A 12386-nucleotide genomic window follows, 5' to 3' on the forward strand; every position below is an offset into this window, starting at 1 on the left:
GTTTGTTAATTCATCATTTCTCATGTTTATACCTACAAAGGAACACATGTTGGACAACATGTCACATCAAAAGTCCTATTTTTATCATTTAACTACTCGAGGACAAGCAGGAATTAATCTTAGGGATCCTTATACGTATCCAACGTATCTATAATTTCTTATTGTTCCATGCTATTATATTATCATTCTAGGATGCTTTTTAGGCATTTACTTGCTGATTTTTATTATTTTTGATCACTAACCTATTAACCAAGTGCCAAGTGTCAGTTCCTATTTTCAAGAATATTGTACCAAACAAAATCGAAATACCCCGAATTTTTTTGATTATTTTTTCTGGACAAAATAAGGACCTAGAAGCTTTGGAAGGAGATTGGAGGCCCCACACGGTGGATCCAAGAAAATAGGGCGCACCTAGGGGCTGTTCACACCCTGATACCTTGGGGCCACCTCCCTTGGCCTCAGGCCCTCGTGTGTGTCCTATAAATTCACATTAATCCCCAAAACCCAAAGGAGCCATCAAAACACTTTCCCCCCGCTGCAAGTCTTCGTTGCACCATGTGCCAATCCAGAGCCGTGTTTTGGTGGCCTGCCGAAGGGGGGATCCAGCATGGAGGGCCTTTACATCAATGTTGCTGCTCCCATGGTCATGTATGAGTAGTTCACCACACACCTACAGGTCCGTATTTAGTGCCTAGACGGTTATCACTCTCTCTATGTTCTTCATTGCCAAGATAGCCGTGATTCCCGCAGTGATCTATCTTATGTAATCACTCTTGTGCGATGCATTTGTTTGGATTTGAAGAATTGTGGGTTTATGTTCAGATTATTCATGAGATTATATTGAGCTCCTTGCTGTCCTTTCATATATATGCATGATTTGGTTTGGCCAACTTGACTGAGTTATCTTCATCGGGAGAGGTGTGTTGTAGTGGTTCAATCTTTTTGTGCTCAATCCCAGTGAATGAAAGGGACATGACACATATTATATTGCTAACACCATATTAATTGGATTTACTTTGTCTACATCATGTCATCATTCTCCAAGCATTACTCTATTTTCACTTAATACTCTAGATGCATGGTGGATAACGGTCGATTGGTGGACTAATCACTAGTAAAGAAATAGCTAGCGACAACTTTACTTGATGGCGCCTCATTTTTAACGCACGTCACCACTATTTTTTTGAAATAGTGGTGGCGTTCGCATATTTTGTACATCACCGCTGTATCATTATTAGTGGAGAGCCACCTAGAATTCACGCCACTACTATTTGGGATAAATTCGCCTACTCGTTCGCAGGTTAGTAGTGGCGGCGTGGGGGACCGAGCGCCCACGGAGATGGCGCCGCTATTCCCCGGGTGCGACTACATGCCCTGGCTGATCGTCATAGACAAGCCCACTGGCGAGGGGCCCTCCGAGAACCAGGTGATCGGTTGCTACATCCGTACCCTCGCTAAGGTCCTCGGAAGGTACCCGTCCAGTGTTTATCCCATTGTGAGAGTGTCCTAGTCAGTCTCACTGTTCAGAAATGAATGATAAAAACTGCAAATTCGAGTCTTGTTTGGTTTGGATGGCTAGCCTAGTGTTACTTTCTTTGAAGTATTGTTCATGTAAGCCTGATAGTATGATATTGTTCTATCTCTGAATGTGCCGCAGTGACGAAGAGGCCAAAAAGAAGATTTATAATGTCTCGTTTGAGAGCAACTTAGGGTTTAGGTGTGAGGTTAACGAGGATATATCCAACAATCTTGAAGGTCCTTCTTTGTTATCTTGTTACATCTAAAATTATCAGAGCTAACATGTCTCCTTCTCCTTTCCGTCGATGGGAAGATGTCTAAATACATCTAGTAGTTGTGCTGCAGGGATTCCTAGTGTTCTCTTTATGCTCCCAGATTCCTATGTTGACCCTGAACACAAGGAGTATGCAGGTAATTCTGGACATAGTATACATATCCAACAACCTTTGTGGTACTTTTTGCATGAATGTTTGAAAAATGCCACGTTCCTGTTGATTTGATACGACATCTACGGAAGATAGTTAGACTATTGTGTTCTCTTTGGGATTACGACTGCTTAAACCGACAACCATTTTATATACTTGTAGTACAATTGTATATCTATTGTTTTGTTCCAACCAAAAATATATCTATTGTCTAGTTCTAGCATTTAAATGATTCCATTTTCAGTACTTGTAGTACAAGAGTATATCCTTCCACTTTAGGTTCATGAGCTATTTCCCGACTTCTTAAACCAATGGAGTAAATCAAATTGGACTACTATTTGTAGTACGTATATTCCCTCACACATAGCCACGAACATGTGCACATATCGGCCACGCAGTGCTAGGAGCATAGGAAGCAACACACGAGCTTCACTACCTACACCTCAAGATATGAGATGAATAAAATCATTGTGTTGTTAGTAATAAGAAATGGTGATTTTGCAATTTTTATCAGTAGATACACACTTCAAGATACCATGCTCGTGCATATTTTTTGTAATGCTTATTTCACATAGTTCACTCTTGACTGGTGTCTTCGACGGAACTTAGAGGTATATGTACTTATTTTCCTTCTTCTTCTGCAGTCTAGATGTGATTTATACATAGAACACTCTTAATTAATTAATTTGGAGATGCATTCATGTCATTTAGATTGAGAGAAGGAAGTCAATAAAAATATTTGAACCCTTCCTTGTTATATTCCTCTAAAGTTGCCAGCGATCGTATATTTGGTCAGCATGAACTTCTTGTCCAATGAAAATTGTAATGTATGCAAACATATAGCTGGAAAATGAACACCAAATTTTGAGGCTGTTGAAACACATTTTCACCATACCTTCGATTGTGCTTGGTTTGCATATATCTTAGTTTTCTTCTAATTGGTTAGCTATTGTACTGCTCATGCTTATCTAAATATACCATTACTAGTACTAAATAGTGTGTGTTCCATAAATCCTTGTAAGCTTCAATACCACTGTCTCTTATGACCAAAATACAAGACATGCACTGTATGTGCATCAGAGTTACCATTCGTATCATTTCCAGAGTTCAGAATGTATTGATATATTTTATATGATAAGTAATAATTATGTACCAAGTATTAGATGAGTATCCACCTGGTTTGTGGTAACAAAGTAGAATAATATTTATCTATTGATTCATTTGGCTCATATAAATGCATTGTCGTCAATTGTCCATCCGTTTCTTCTGATTTTCTCTGGCATATACAAATTCTTATTCGATTAATACACAACTGTTGTTGCTAGAGTGTATGTAGGCATGGAATATTGATTGGAAAGAGTCCATGGTCACTACAACTGGGTAATTATTCTCCATATGGAATTTTCACCTTTCTTGGCCTTGTGGAAGGTTGCTCATGTTAACTTGTTTCCATGATGTAGTGAATTATCTCACTGATGCCAATTCCACGGTGTGAGCCATAAGAGAAAAGTATAAACTGTAGCTTACTTGTTAAGATTTGTTTGGAAAGACATGTCAGAAGAAAAATAAAAAAATATTAAAACTCAACTCCTTCTTTGGTGGATTGATTGAGGAAGACGAATTCCGCATGGAGTTCTGCCCTGCGAGGGTTGCTGTGGAGAGCTATCACGTATCTACAAATACACTTCGTTCTAATCCCCTAGGGGTCGGAAGCTACCAAGTGTCGAATCCCCAAGTGTCTTAATATTTTGCTAGGTTGTCATGGGCCTATTTTATAGCTCAAGGGGCGTCCACAGTGGCAAACATACATGATTAGATAGCCAACGGTGCTATCATACCTAACTCTGGCACTTAGAACGAAGCGTCATAAATATGGCCTTAGGTGGCGAGCGGGGGTGCATTTCTGGCAAGCTCCTTCCACGTATTAGATGGTCCTGGCTTGATGTCTTGTCACGCCTCTGGATGGGTATCAATTGTTCGCAATCTGTCTCCCAGCGCATCACCATGTATCTAGCGAGAGCCAATTATCCATCTAGGGCTTGACACCTCATCGATAAGTGACTCGTATGGCGATGAGGTGGAGATGTAGCAGATTGACTCACGCTTGTTGAGGATGTATGTCCCTCTGCCCCTGACAGCTGCAAGGGATTCTTGGCACATCTTGTCCTCGCTCTGGGTTGCTTGTTTAGGTCTTGCCGGCGTCTGGATCTGGCTCTTTGATTGGGTTGGTGATTGCTCTTGAGAGGTTATGCTCCTACGTGTGTGCAAAAGTCAGGGGCACTAGGTACCCCATTACGAGTACACTGACAGGAGCCCCCGGGTGTAACGCCCCGGACACACCCACCAGCGGTCGTTACTCCTAGCGGGATCTAGACTGGCCCAACATATTAATACTAGTCTTTCTGCGCACTTTGTCACCTAGGAGTTCAATTCGAATGGGCTCCCAAAAAAGAACGAATTCCTTATTGATATGAGTAGTCTATCATCCCTAATAAGCCAGGCTATCACATACACAACCACTCCGAGGAACCGACATCCTCGTCGGGTTCATCATGTCCATTACATGTGCCATGCCGTGTGCCACGATGGGTCACAAATGTCATGAACAATATGATCGCAAACCTGTTCGCAAACATCCGTGTAACCGTGAGGGTCGGCTCTGATACCAACTTGTAACACCCCGGACACACCCGCCGACGATCGTTACTCCTGGCGGGATCTAGACTGGCCCCACGTATCAATACTAGTATTTCTGCGCACTTTCTCCTCACTCATGTGCACCTGGGATCAACTTCCCGGCCGGTGACCCATCCTAGAAGTACTCCAAGCCGAGCATGGTTACCCTGAGAGTTCTGTTCGAATGGGCTCCCAGAAAAGAAGGAATTCCTTATTGATATGAGTAGTCTATCATCCCTAATAAGCCAGGCTATCACACCGGCCCTGGCCCATACGTGCTTGCCCAACACGATTGGGTCACGCCCAAAGTTCATGCACGGGAGTGAAACTGCAAAGGGGTAACCGTCAATCCACTGTCCTGCGTTGTCCCACCACTTCAAGCCGTTTCCGCCACGCGCATCACATTTATTGCGCGAATCTCATGGCGTGTGGCTTAAATGTCTGGTCGTGGCAGAAGCCGCAGTGTCATGGATTGGGTGGATGGGGCAGTTACCTATTCGCCCATGATAGTGGGCAACGACATGGGTGGAGGGCGGTGGCCCCTGGATCGTAGGAGAGCCATACCCCTGCATCCTCCCTATAAAAGCGGGAGGGGTGCGGTACGAGATGCTCATCCATCCTTCTCCTCTCCCCCAAACTAAGGTTATCCGGCTTGCTCTTCTCTTCTTGTCTTTTCAGGTGGCTTCGGTTGTCGGCTATGGAGGGGAAGCGCGGGCATCCCCCATCTTCTGTGGGGGCAGTAAGAGCCTCCCGTTCGGATCATGCATCCACTTCAGTCATGGTGACGGAGGGCGGCACCAGTGGTCGAGGCGGGGCCTCTAGAAGGTACCGGGGTCGCTGAGGAGCTTGTGGTCGAGGCAGATGTAGTGTTGTACCCGACCCTCCTCTACTGACATCGTCACCGCCTTTGCTGGGACACACCGAAGGCACGACATTGCAATTCGTCGTCAGGATGCACGGTCCTTCCAGCGGTCCTTTATGCCTCTCCCATCCTTTTGCTAGGGTGATGGAGGTCGACGAACCGTAGGGAGTGTGGATCCACGCCCAGGGTTGTCTATTGGTGGATGCAGCGGCGGTTTTCTGGCTATAGGGACAGCCCCCCCCCCCCCCCCCGCCCATGGCGCCATGTTTGGCGAGCATTGGTGGGAGATTTTCCACTTTGTGTTCTTCTGAAAGATAGGGAGGATTCCCCTCCTTTGGCCACTAGGGACGACCATGCTATATGTGAAGGATCCAGAGAGCATGGCGTCTCCCTAGGCCATGGCGAGGGATCCAGCGGTGACGGAGGCGTCCACGCCAGCGATGGAGATGATGGAGGCTATGATGGTAGTGACCTTTGGTGCTTCAGAGCCGAGGGAGGTGACTCCAACTCGTCATTATCGCTAGCAGCACCATCATCAACAACTGACCTCAGCATTGCCATCATCTGCACCTGCCCGCTTCTTCCCTGTCGGCTTCGTCCACCCTTCCCGGTTGCAGGGGTCTTCTGGTCGTGGTGGGGAGGCGTCCTTCCGGTCCTGGCGGGGAGGTGCCGAATCCCAGATGGGCTCTCCTTCCACCCGGCTTCCCTCCATCATCCAATCTCTAAAGAAAGAGGGGCAAGGAAGGCGTTACGGGCACTCATCTTTTTATAAAGCAAAAGGTTGTAGGACTTTGCTAAATTTTTACTAGTGGAAATGTAATCTATTTTATCCATTTTGTACTGAAGAATGAATAAAATGAACGCCATCCATCCTTCTCGAGTACTGTCCTTCTGTCCTTTTATTTGCATCATGTTGTATGTACGTTTTCACCATGTACAGTACCTTGCCAGGTTGGCGCAGGATGCAAGGGAGCGAGCCCCCTGACAACAGGCGGGCACCGTTCCCCGGCAAGGCCCCTTGTCGGTATCGGCGTGGTCCCTCCCAAGGCTAATAAGCGACAAGAGATGAAGGACGGGTCATCCCGACAAGGGTCCCAGCTGTGTAGAGATTTCCACTGTACAATATAAAAGGGAGCGACAAGGATTCTCTAAAGGAAGAGAATGGAACCGATCTTAAGATAAGGTAGTTAAACTTATCTCTTTAGGGGAGGCCCCTTTAAAGGAGCAATGGTTCGCCATCTTTGCCTTTCCGCTGCCTCCTGTTTACCTAGAGGTCAACACGGAGCAAAAGAGATGCTCCGTCCCCTTGAAGAGAGGGGATACGTGATAACAAGGATCACAAGTCCATCAAGCACTCTTAATAACCGGTAAACTAGGGCAGTAGTGACATCATAACACAAGTAAATGTGTAATGTGTAAATGCACATGCAAATGATGGTATGATGCAATGCCTAGTTTTATTTATGCATAGGTTATGTGTGTGGCTTTGTACAAAGGGTTCCACGTAACTGCGGCAGAGCTTGTATAAAAAGTGGTTGCCGATGACTAGGCCCGGCAACCGCGCCTCACGGGTAGGACTTACGAAGATTCTCAATATTCCATGAGTTAAGCACCTTGATGACATCTTCGGTCTCTAGACGGACTGTGCCACGTATGGTGACTTGTAGTACCCGGTAAGGGTCTACCCACTTTGGCGTCAACTTGTTGGAACCCTTGGCGGACTGAACGCGACTAAGGACAAAGTCACCTTCCTCAAAGCTTCAGGAGTGGACCATGCAACTATGGTAGCGATGCAGGGTCTCCTAGTAGCGTGCAACACACACAGCAGCCCAGAGACGATCTTCAGCGTGGCATTATCATGCCGCAGGTTTTGTTGTCCTACATCATCGTAGGCAAACACTTGATGTGACCTGTATATGAGTACCGTGCGGATAACTTCTTCTGCCCCATATACTAGGCAGAATGGTATCTCACCGTTAGCTTGATTCGGTGTCATTTTGAGGGACAAAGAACCACCGACAGCTCATCGATCCAGCGCTTGCCGCATCTTCTATGGAAAGTTGTTGTTTCGAGCCCTTGCAACACTTCAGCTTTCAACCCCTCAACTAGCGTGTAGCTCCTTGGGCGAGCAACTTAGGCCAAGGAGACCATGCTTCCAAGGCTTTGGACGTACTGGATGAATATGCGGCTTGTGAACTGGGTGTCGTTGTCAGTGATTATTATGTTGGGTATTCGATAGTGCCACACCAGCCCTTTCATGAACTTGATAGCTAACTGCGCAATCACCTTTCTCACTGGCGCCACCTCAGGCCATTTCATGAACTTGTTGATTGCTACATACAAGAACTCAAAAACCCCGGCAGCGCAGGGAAATGGGCCTAAGATATCGAGCCCCGAGACCAATAATGGCCAGGATAGAGGGATCATTTGGAGGGCTTGCACTGGCCGATGGATATTCTTGGCATGGAACTAGAAGGCTGCACACTTCGTGACTAGCTGAATTGCATCTTGGAGGGCTGTGGGCCAATAGAAACCCTCCCGGAAGGCTTTCCCGACAAGGGCCCTTGATCTTATGTGTGGCCCACACACGCCTCCGTGAATCTCTACCAACAGCCTCCTTCCTTCTTCCCGGTAGATACACTTTAACTTCACACTGTCAGGTCTTCTTCTGTACAGAGTGTCGTCGACAAACTGGTACATACTAGATCGACGGGATACTTTTTTGGCCTCTTCTTGCTCTTTGGGAAGTTCTCCTGTTCGAAGGAACCGGACGATATGTTGCGCCAAAGCTGGAGCCTGTGGCCCGAGGGCAACGACTAAAGGCATCTCTTCGTTCGTGGGAGTGCCTACCTCTACCGCGAGAACCCGAGGGTCCACGGGAGAGAGCGGCTCACCAGGCGAAACAGAACCGCCTCGATCAACTTCTCTACCGGGGGCTTCAGGAAGCTCTGCCGGGAAATGTTTGCCTGAGTTTAGATTTCTTATTTTCTTGATCCTCATTGAGGTGGATACAGACGGCTGAGAGAGGTGGAGGAAACAAATCCCTAGTTCCACAAGAAGCTTCTGCGCATCACACTTTGACAGGTGATCGACAATGATGTTTTCTACTCGTGGCACATGTTTTGCGTGCAACCCATCAAAGCGCTCCTCCAACTTCCTCACTTCCTCCACGTATGACTGTTCGAAATATGCCTTAGAGGCAATAATAAATTGGTTAATATTATATTTCCTAGTTCATGATAATTGTCTATTATTCATGCTATAATTGTATTAACAAGAAACCGTAATACATGTTGAATATATAGATCACAATGTGTCCCTAGTAAGCCTCTAGTTAGCTAGCTCGTTGATCAATAGATGATCATGGTTTCTTGATCACGGACATTGGATGTCATTGATAACGGGATCACATCATTGGGGAATGATGTGACGGACAAGACCCAATCCTAACCATAACACTAGATCTTGTTGTTCGTCTGCTAAAGCTTTTCTAATGTCAATTATCATTTCCTTAGACCCTGAGATTGTGCATTTCCCGGATACCGTAGGAGTGTTTTGGGTGTACCAAACATCACAACGTAATTGGGTGATTATAAAGGTGCACTACAGGTATCTCCGAAAGTGTCTGTTGAGTTGTACGAATCGAGACTGGGATTTGTCACTCCGTGTGATGGAGAGGTATCTCTGGGCCCACTCGGTAATCCATCATCGTATTGAGCTCAGTGTGACTAAGGAGTTAGCCATGGGATGATATGTTACGGAATGAGTAAAGAGACTTCCCGTAACGAGATTGAACAAGGTATAGGGATACCGACGATCGAATCTCAGGCAAGTATCATATAGATAGAGAAAGGGAATTGCATACGGGATTAATTAAATCCTTGACATCGTGGTTCAACCGATGAGATCATCGTGGAACATGTGGGAGGCAACATGGATATCCAGCCCCACTGTTGTTTATTGGTCGGAGAGGTGTCTCGGTCATGTCTGCATGCTTCCCGAACCCGTAGGGTCTACACACTTAAGGTTGGATGACACCACGGAAATAGTGCACGTCGTTACCGAAGGTTGTTTGGCGTCCCGGATGAGATCCCGAACGTCACGAGGAGTTCTGGAATGGTCCGGAGGTAAAGAATTATATATAGGAAATGAGGAATTGGTCGCCGAAATTGTTTCGGGCGGATACCAGTAATGTACCGGGACCACCAGCCCCAGTTGCTAGCATGGGCCCAAAGGTGGAAGGGAACCAGCCCAGAGTGGGCTGGCATGCCTCCCACTTAAGCCCAAGGCGCAACAAGAGAGGGAAGGGGCAAACCCTAGTGCAGATGGGCCCTAGGCCCATCAGAGGGCGCCACCCTACTTTCCCTGCCCTGGCCGCCACCTCCTGCTGCAGTTGGGGCTGCCGCCATCCCTAGGGTGGGAACCCTTGAGGTGGTGCACCCGCCTCCCTCTCCTCCTATATATACCCGGGGTATTGGGGCTGATTTGAGAAACGAACTCTCTCTCTCTCTCTCTCAGCACAGTCCTACCCCTCTCCTTCCTCTTCCTCCACGGTGCTTGGCGAAGCCCTGTCGGAATCCCACGTACCTCCAACGCCACCACGTCGTCGTGCTGCCGGAGCTCTCACCCTCAACCTCTCCTTCCTCCTTGCTGGTTCTAGGTTTTGGAGACGTCACCGGGCTGCACGTGTGTTGAACGCGGAGGTGCGGTGATTCGACACATAGATCGGAATCCACTGCGGTCTGAATCGCTGCGAGTATGACTCCATCAACCGCGTTCATAGTAACGCTTCCGCTTTGTGCTCTTCAAAGGTATGACGATGATTTTCCCTCTTGCTTCTTGCTGGTTTATCCATAGATAGAACCTTGCATGGCGTAGGAACATTTCGAATTTACTACATTATCCAACACTGGCATCTGAGCCAACGTTCTATGCGTAGATTCTATGCAGGAGTAGAACACAAAAGTTCTGGGCGTTGTTTATGTCAATTTCTTGTCGCTACTAGTCTTGTCTTTATTTGGCGGCATCGTGGGATGAAGCAGCCCAGACCGAATTTACACGTACTCTTACTTGAGAATGGTTCCACCGACAGACATGCACAAGTTGCATAAGGTGGCTAGCGGGTGTCTGTCACTCCCACTTTAGTCAGATCGGATTAGATGAAGACGGTCCTTATGAAGGGTAAAGAGCATTGGCAGATCAACCTTGTGGCTGTCACATAGGTAAGAAACGTTCTTGCTAGAAACCCAAATCAGCCATGTAATACTTGCAACAACAATTAGAGGACATCTAACTTGTTTTTGTAGGGTATGATATGTGATGTGATATGGACAAAAGGATGTGATGTGGCATATATGATGTATGAGATTGATCATGTTCTTGTAATAGGATTCACGACTTGCATGTCAATGAGTATGAAAACCGGCAGGAGCCATAGGAGTTGTCGTAATTTATTGTATGAGATGCAATGCCATGTTGACTACTTTACTTTATTGCTAAACGTTAGCTATAGTAGTAGAAGTAATAGATTGGCGTGACGACTTCACGGAGACACAATGATCGAGATCATGATGATGGAGATCATCATGTCATGCCGGTGACGATGATGATCATGGTGTCTCCAAGATGGTGATCAAAGGAGCAAGATGATAATGGCCATATCATGTCACTATATGATTGCGTGTGATGTTTATCATGTTTTATATCTTATTGCTTAGAACGACAGTAGCAAAGATAAGATGATCCCTCATGAAAATTTTGAGGAAGTATTCCCCTAAGTGTGCACCGTTGCGAAGGATCGTTGTCTCGAAGCACCACGTGATGATCGGGTGTGATAGATTCTAACATTAGCATACAATGGGTGTAAGCCAGTTTACACACGCAGAACACTTATGTTGACTCGACGATCCTAGCATGTACAGACATGGCCTCGAATATGGGAGACTGAGTGGTTGAACATGAGTCGTATGGTTGATACTATCAACATGGAGATGCCCACCATTGATGACTAGTCCGTCTCACATGATGATCGGACACGGGCTAGTTGACATTGATCATGTTTCACTTGGATGCCTAGAGGCATGTCAATCTGAGTGGGAGTTCATTAAATAATTTGATTAGATGAACTTAATTATCATGAACATAGTCAAAAGGTCTTTGCAAATTATGTTATAACTTGCGCTATAGCTCCACGTGAGTTTTGATATGTTCCTAGAGAAAACTTAGTTGAAAGATAGAAGTAGAAATGGTGCAGACTGGGTCCGTTAACTAAGGATTGTCCTCGTTGCTAAGCAGAAGGATTATGTCCTTAATGCACCGCTCGGTGTGTTGAACCCCAAGCATGGTCTATAGATCTTGCGAACATCCGACATACATGTTTTTGATAGCTGCATGATAGTTCATTGCATATTGCTTAAACGACTTAGAATTGAGGCGGTAAAGACGCTTCGAATGTCATGGGACATACGAGATGTTCCAAGAGATAAAATTAGGATTTCATGCTCGTGCCCTTGTTGAGAGGTATGAGACCTCCGACAAGATTATTTGTCTACAAAGTAAAGGAGAAAAGCCCAATCGTTGAGCATGTGTTCAGATGGTCTGAGTACTACAATCGCTTGAATCAAGTGGGAGTTGACCTTCGAGATGAGACAGTGTTAGTTCTCCAAAATCACTGACACCAAGCCACTAGAGCTTCGTGATGAACTATAAAATATCAAGGATGGATATGATGATCCTTGAGCTATTCATGATCTTTGACACCGCGAAAGTAGAAATCAAAAAGGAGCATCAATTGTTGATGGTTTGTAAAAAACCGCTAGTTTCAAGAAGGGAAAGGGCATGAAGGGATACTTCATTGAGCGACAAAACAATTGCTGCTCTAGTGAAGAGACCCAAGGTTGAACCCA

At 45.9% G+C, this 12386-nt stretch overlaps 1 protein-coding gene across 1 annotated transcript; it reads left to right on the plus strand.

Annotated features, from left to right (window-relative positions):
* Positions 1 to 607: 607 nt before the first annotated feature.
* LOC123426262 (multiple organellar RNA editing factor 2, chloroplastic-like) lies at positions 608 to 2222 on the plus strand. The gene is made up of 5 exons (XM_045110061.1): positions 608 to 643; positions 1301 to 1470; positions 1658 to 1755; positions 1864 to 1929; positions 2188 to 2222. Exons 1-5 carry the CDS (start codon positions 608 to 610, stop codon positions 2220 to 2222), a joined length of 405 nt encoding a protein of 134 aa, XP_044965996.1.
* Positions 2223 to 12386: the final 10164 nt, after the last annotated feature.

This window comes from Hordeum vulgare, chromosome 2H (assembly GCF_904849725.1).
Source record: "Hordeum vulgare subsp. vulgare chromosome 2H, MorexV3_pseudomolecules_assembly, whole genome shotgun sequence".
Lineage (NCBI taxonomy): Eukaryota > Viridiplantae > Streptophyta > Magnoliopsida > Poales > Poaceae > Hordeum > Hordeum vulgare.

What these genes read in the sequence shown, in the direction of transcription:
- LOC123426262 (XM_045110061.1), top strand. Translation starts at nt 608, where the DNA reads ATGGAGGGCCTTTACATCAATGTTGCTGCTCCCATG. An exon ending in TATATCCAACAATCTTGAAG is followed by an intron (nt 1,756 to 1,863) that starts GTCCTTCTTTGT and finishes GTTGTGCTGCAG; the next exon opens with GGATTCCTAGTGTTCTCTTT. An exon ending in TGAACACAAGGAGTATGCAG is followed by an intron (nt 1,930 to 2,187) that starts GTAATTCTGGAC and finishes TTCCATTTTCAG; the next exon opens with TACTTGTAGTACAAGAGTAT.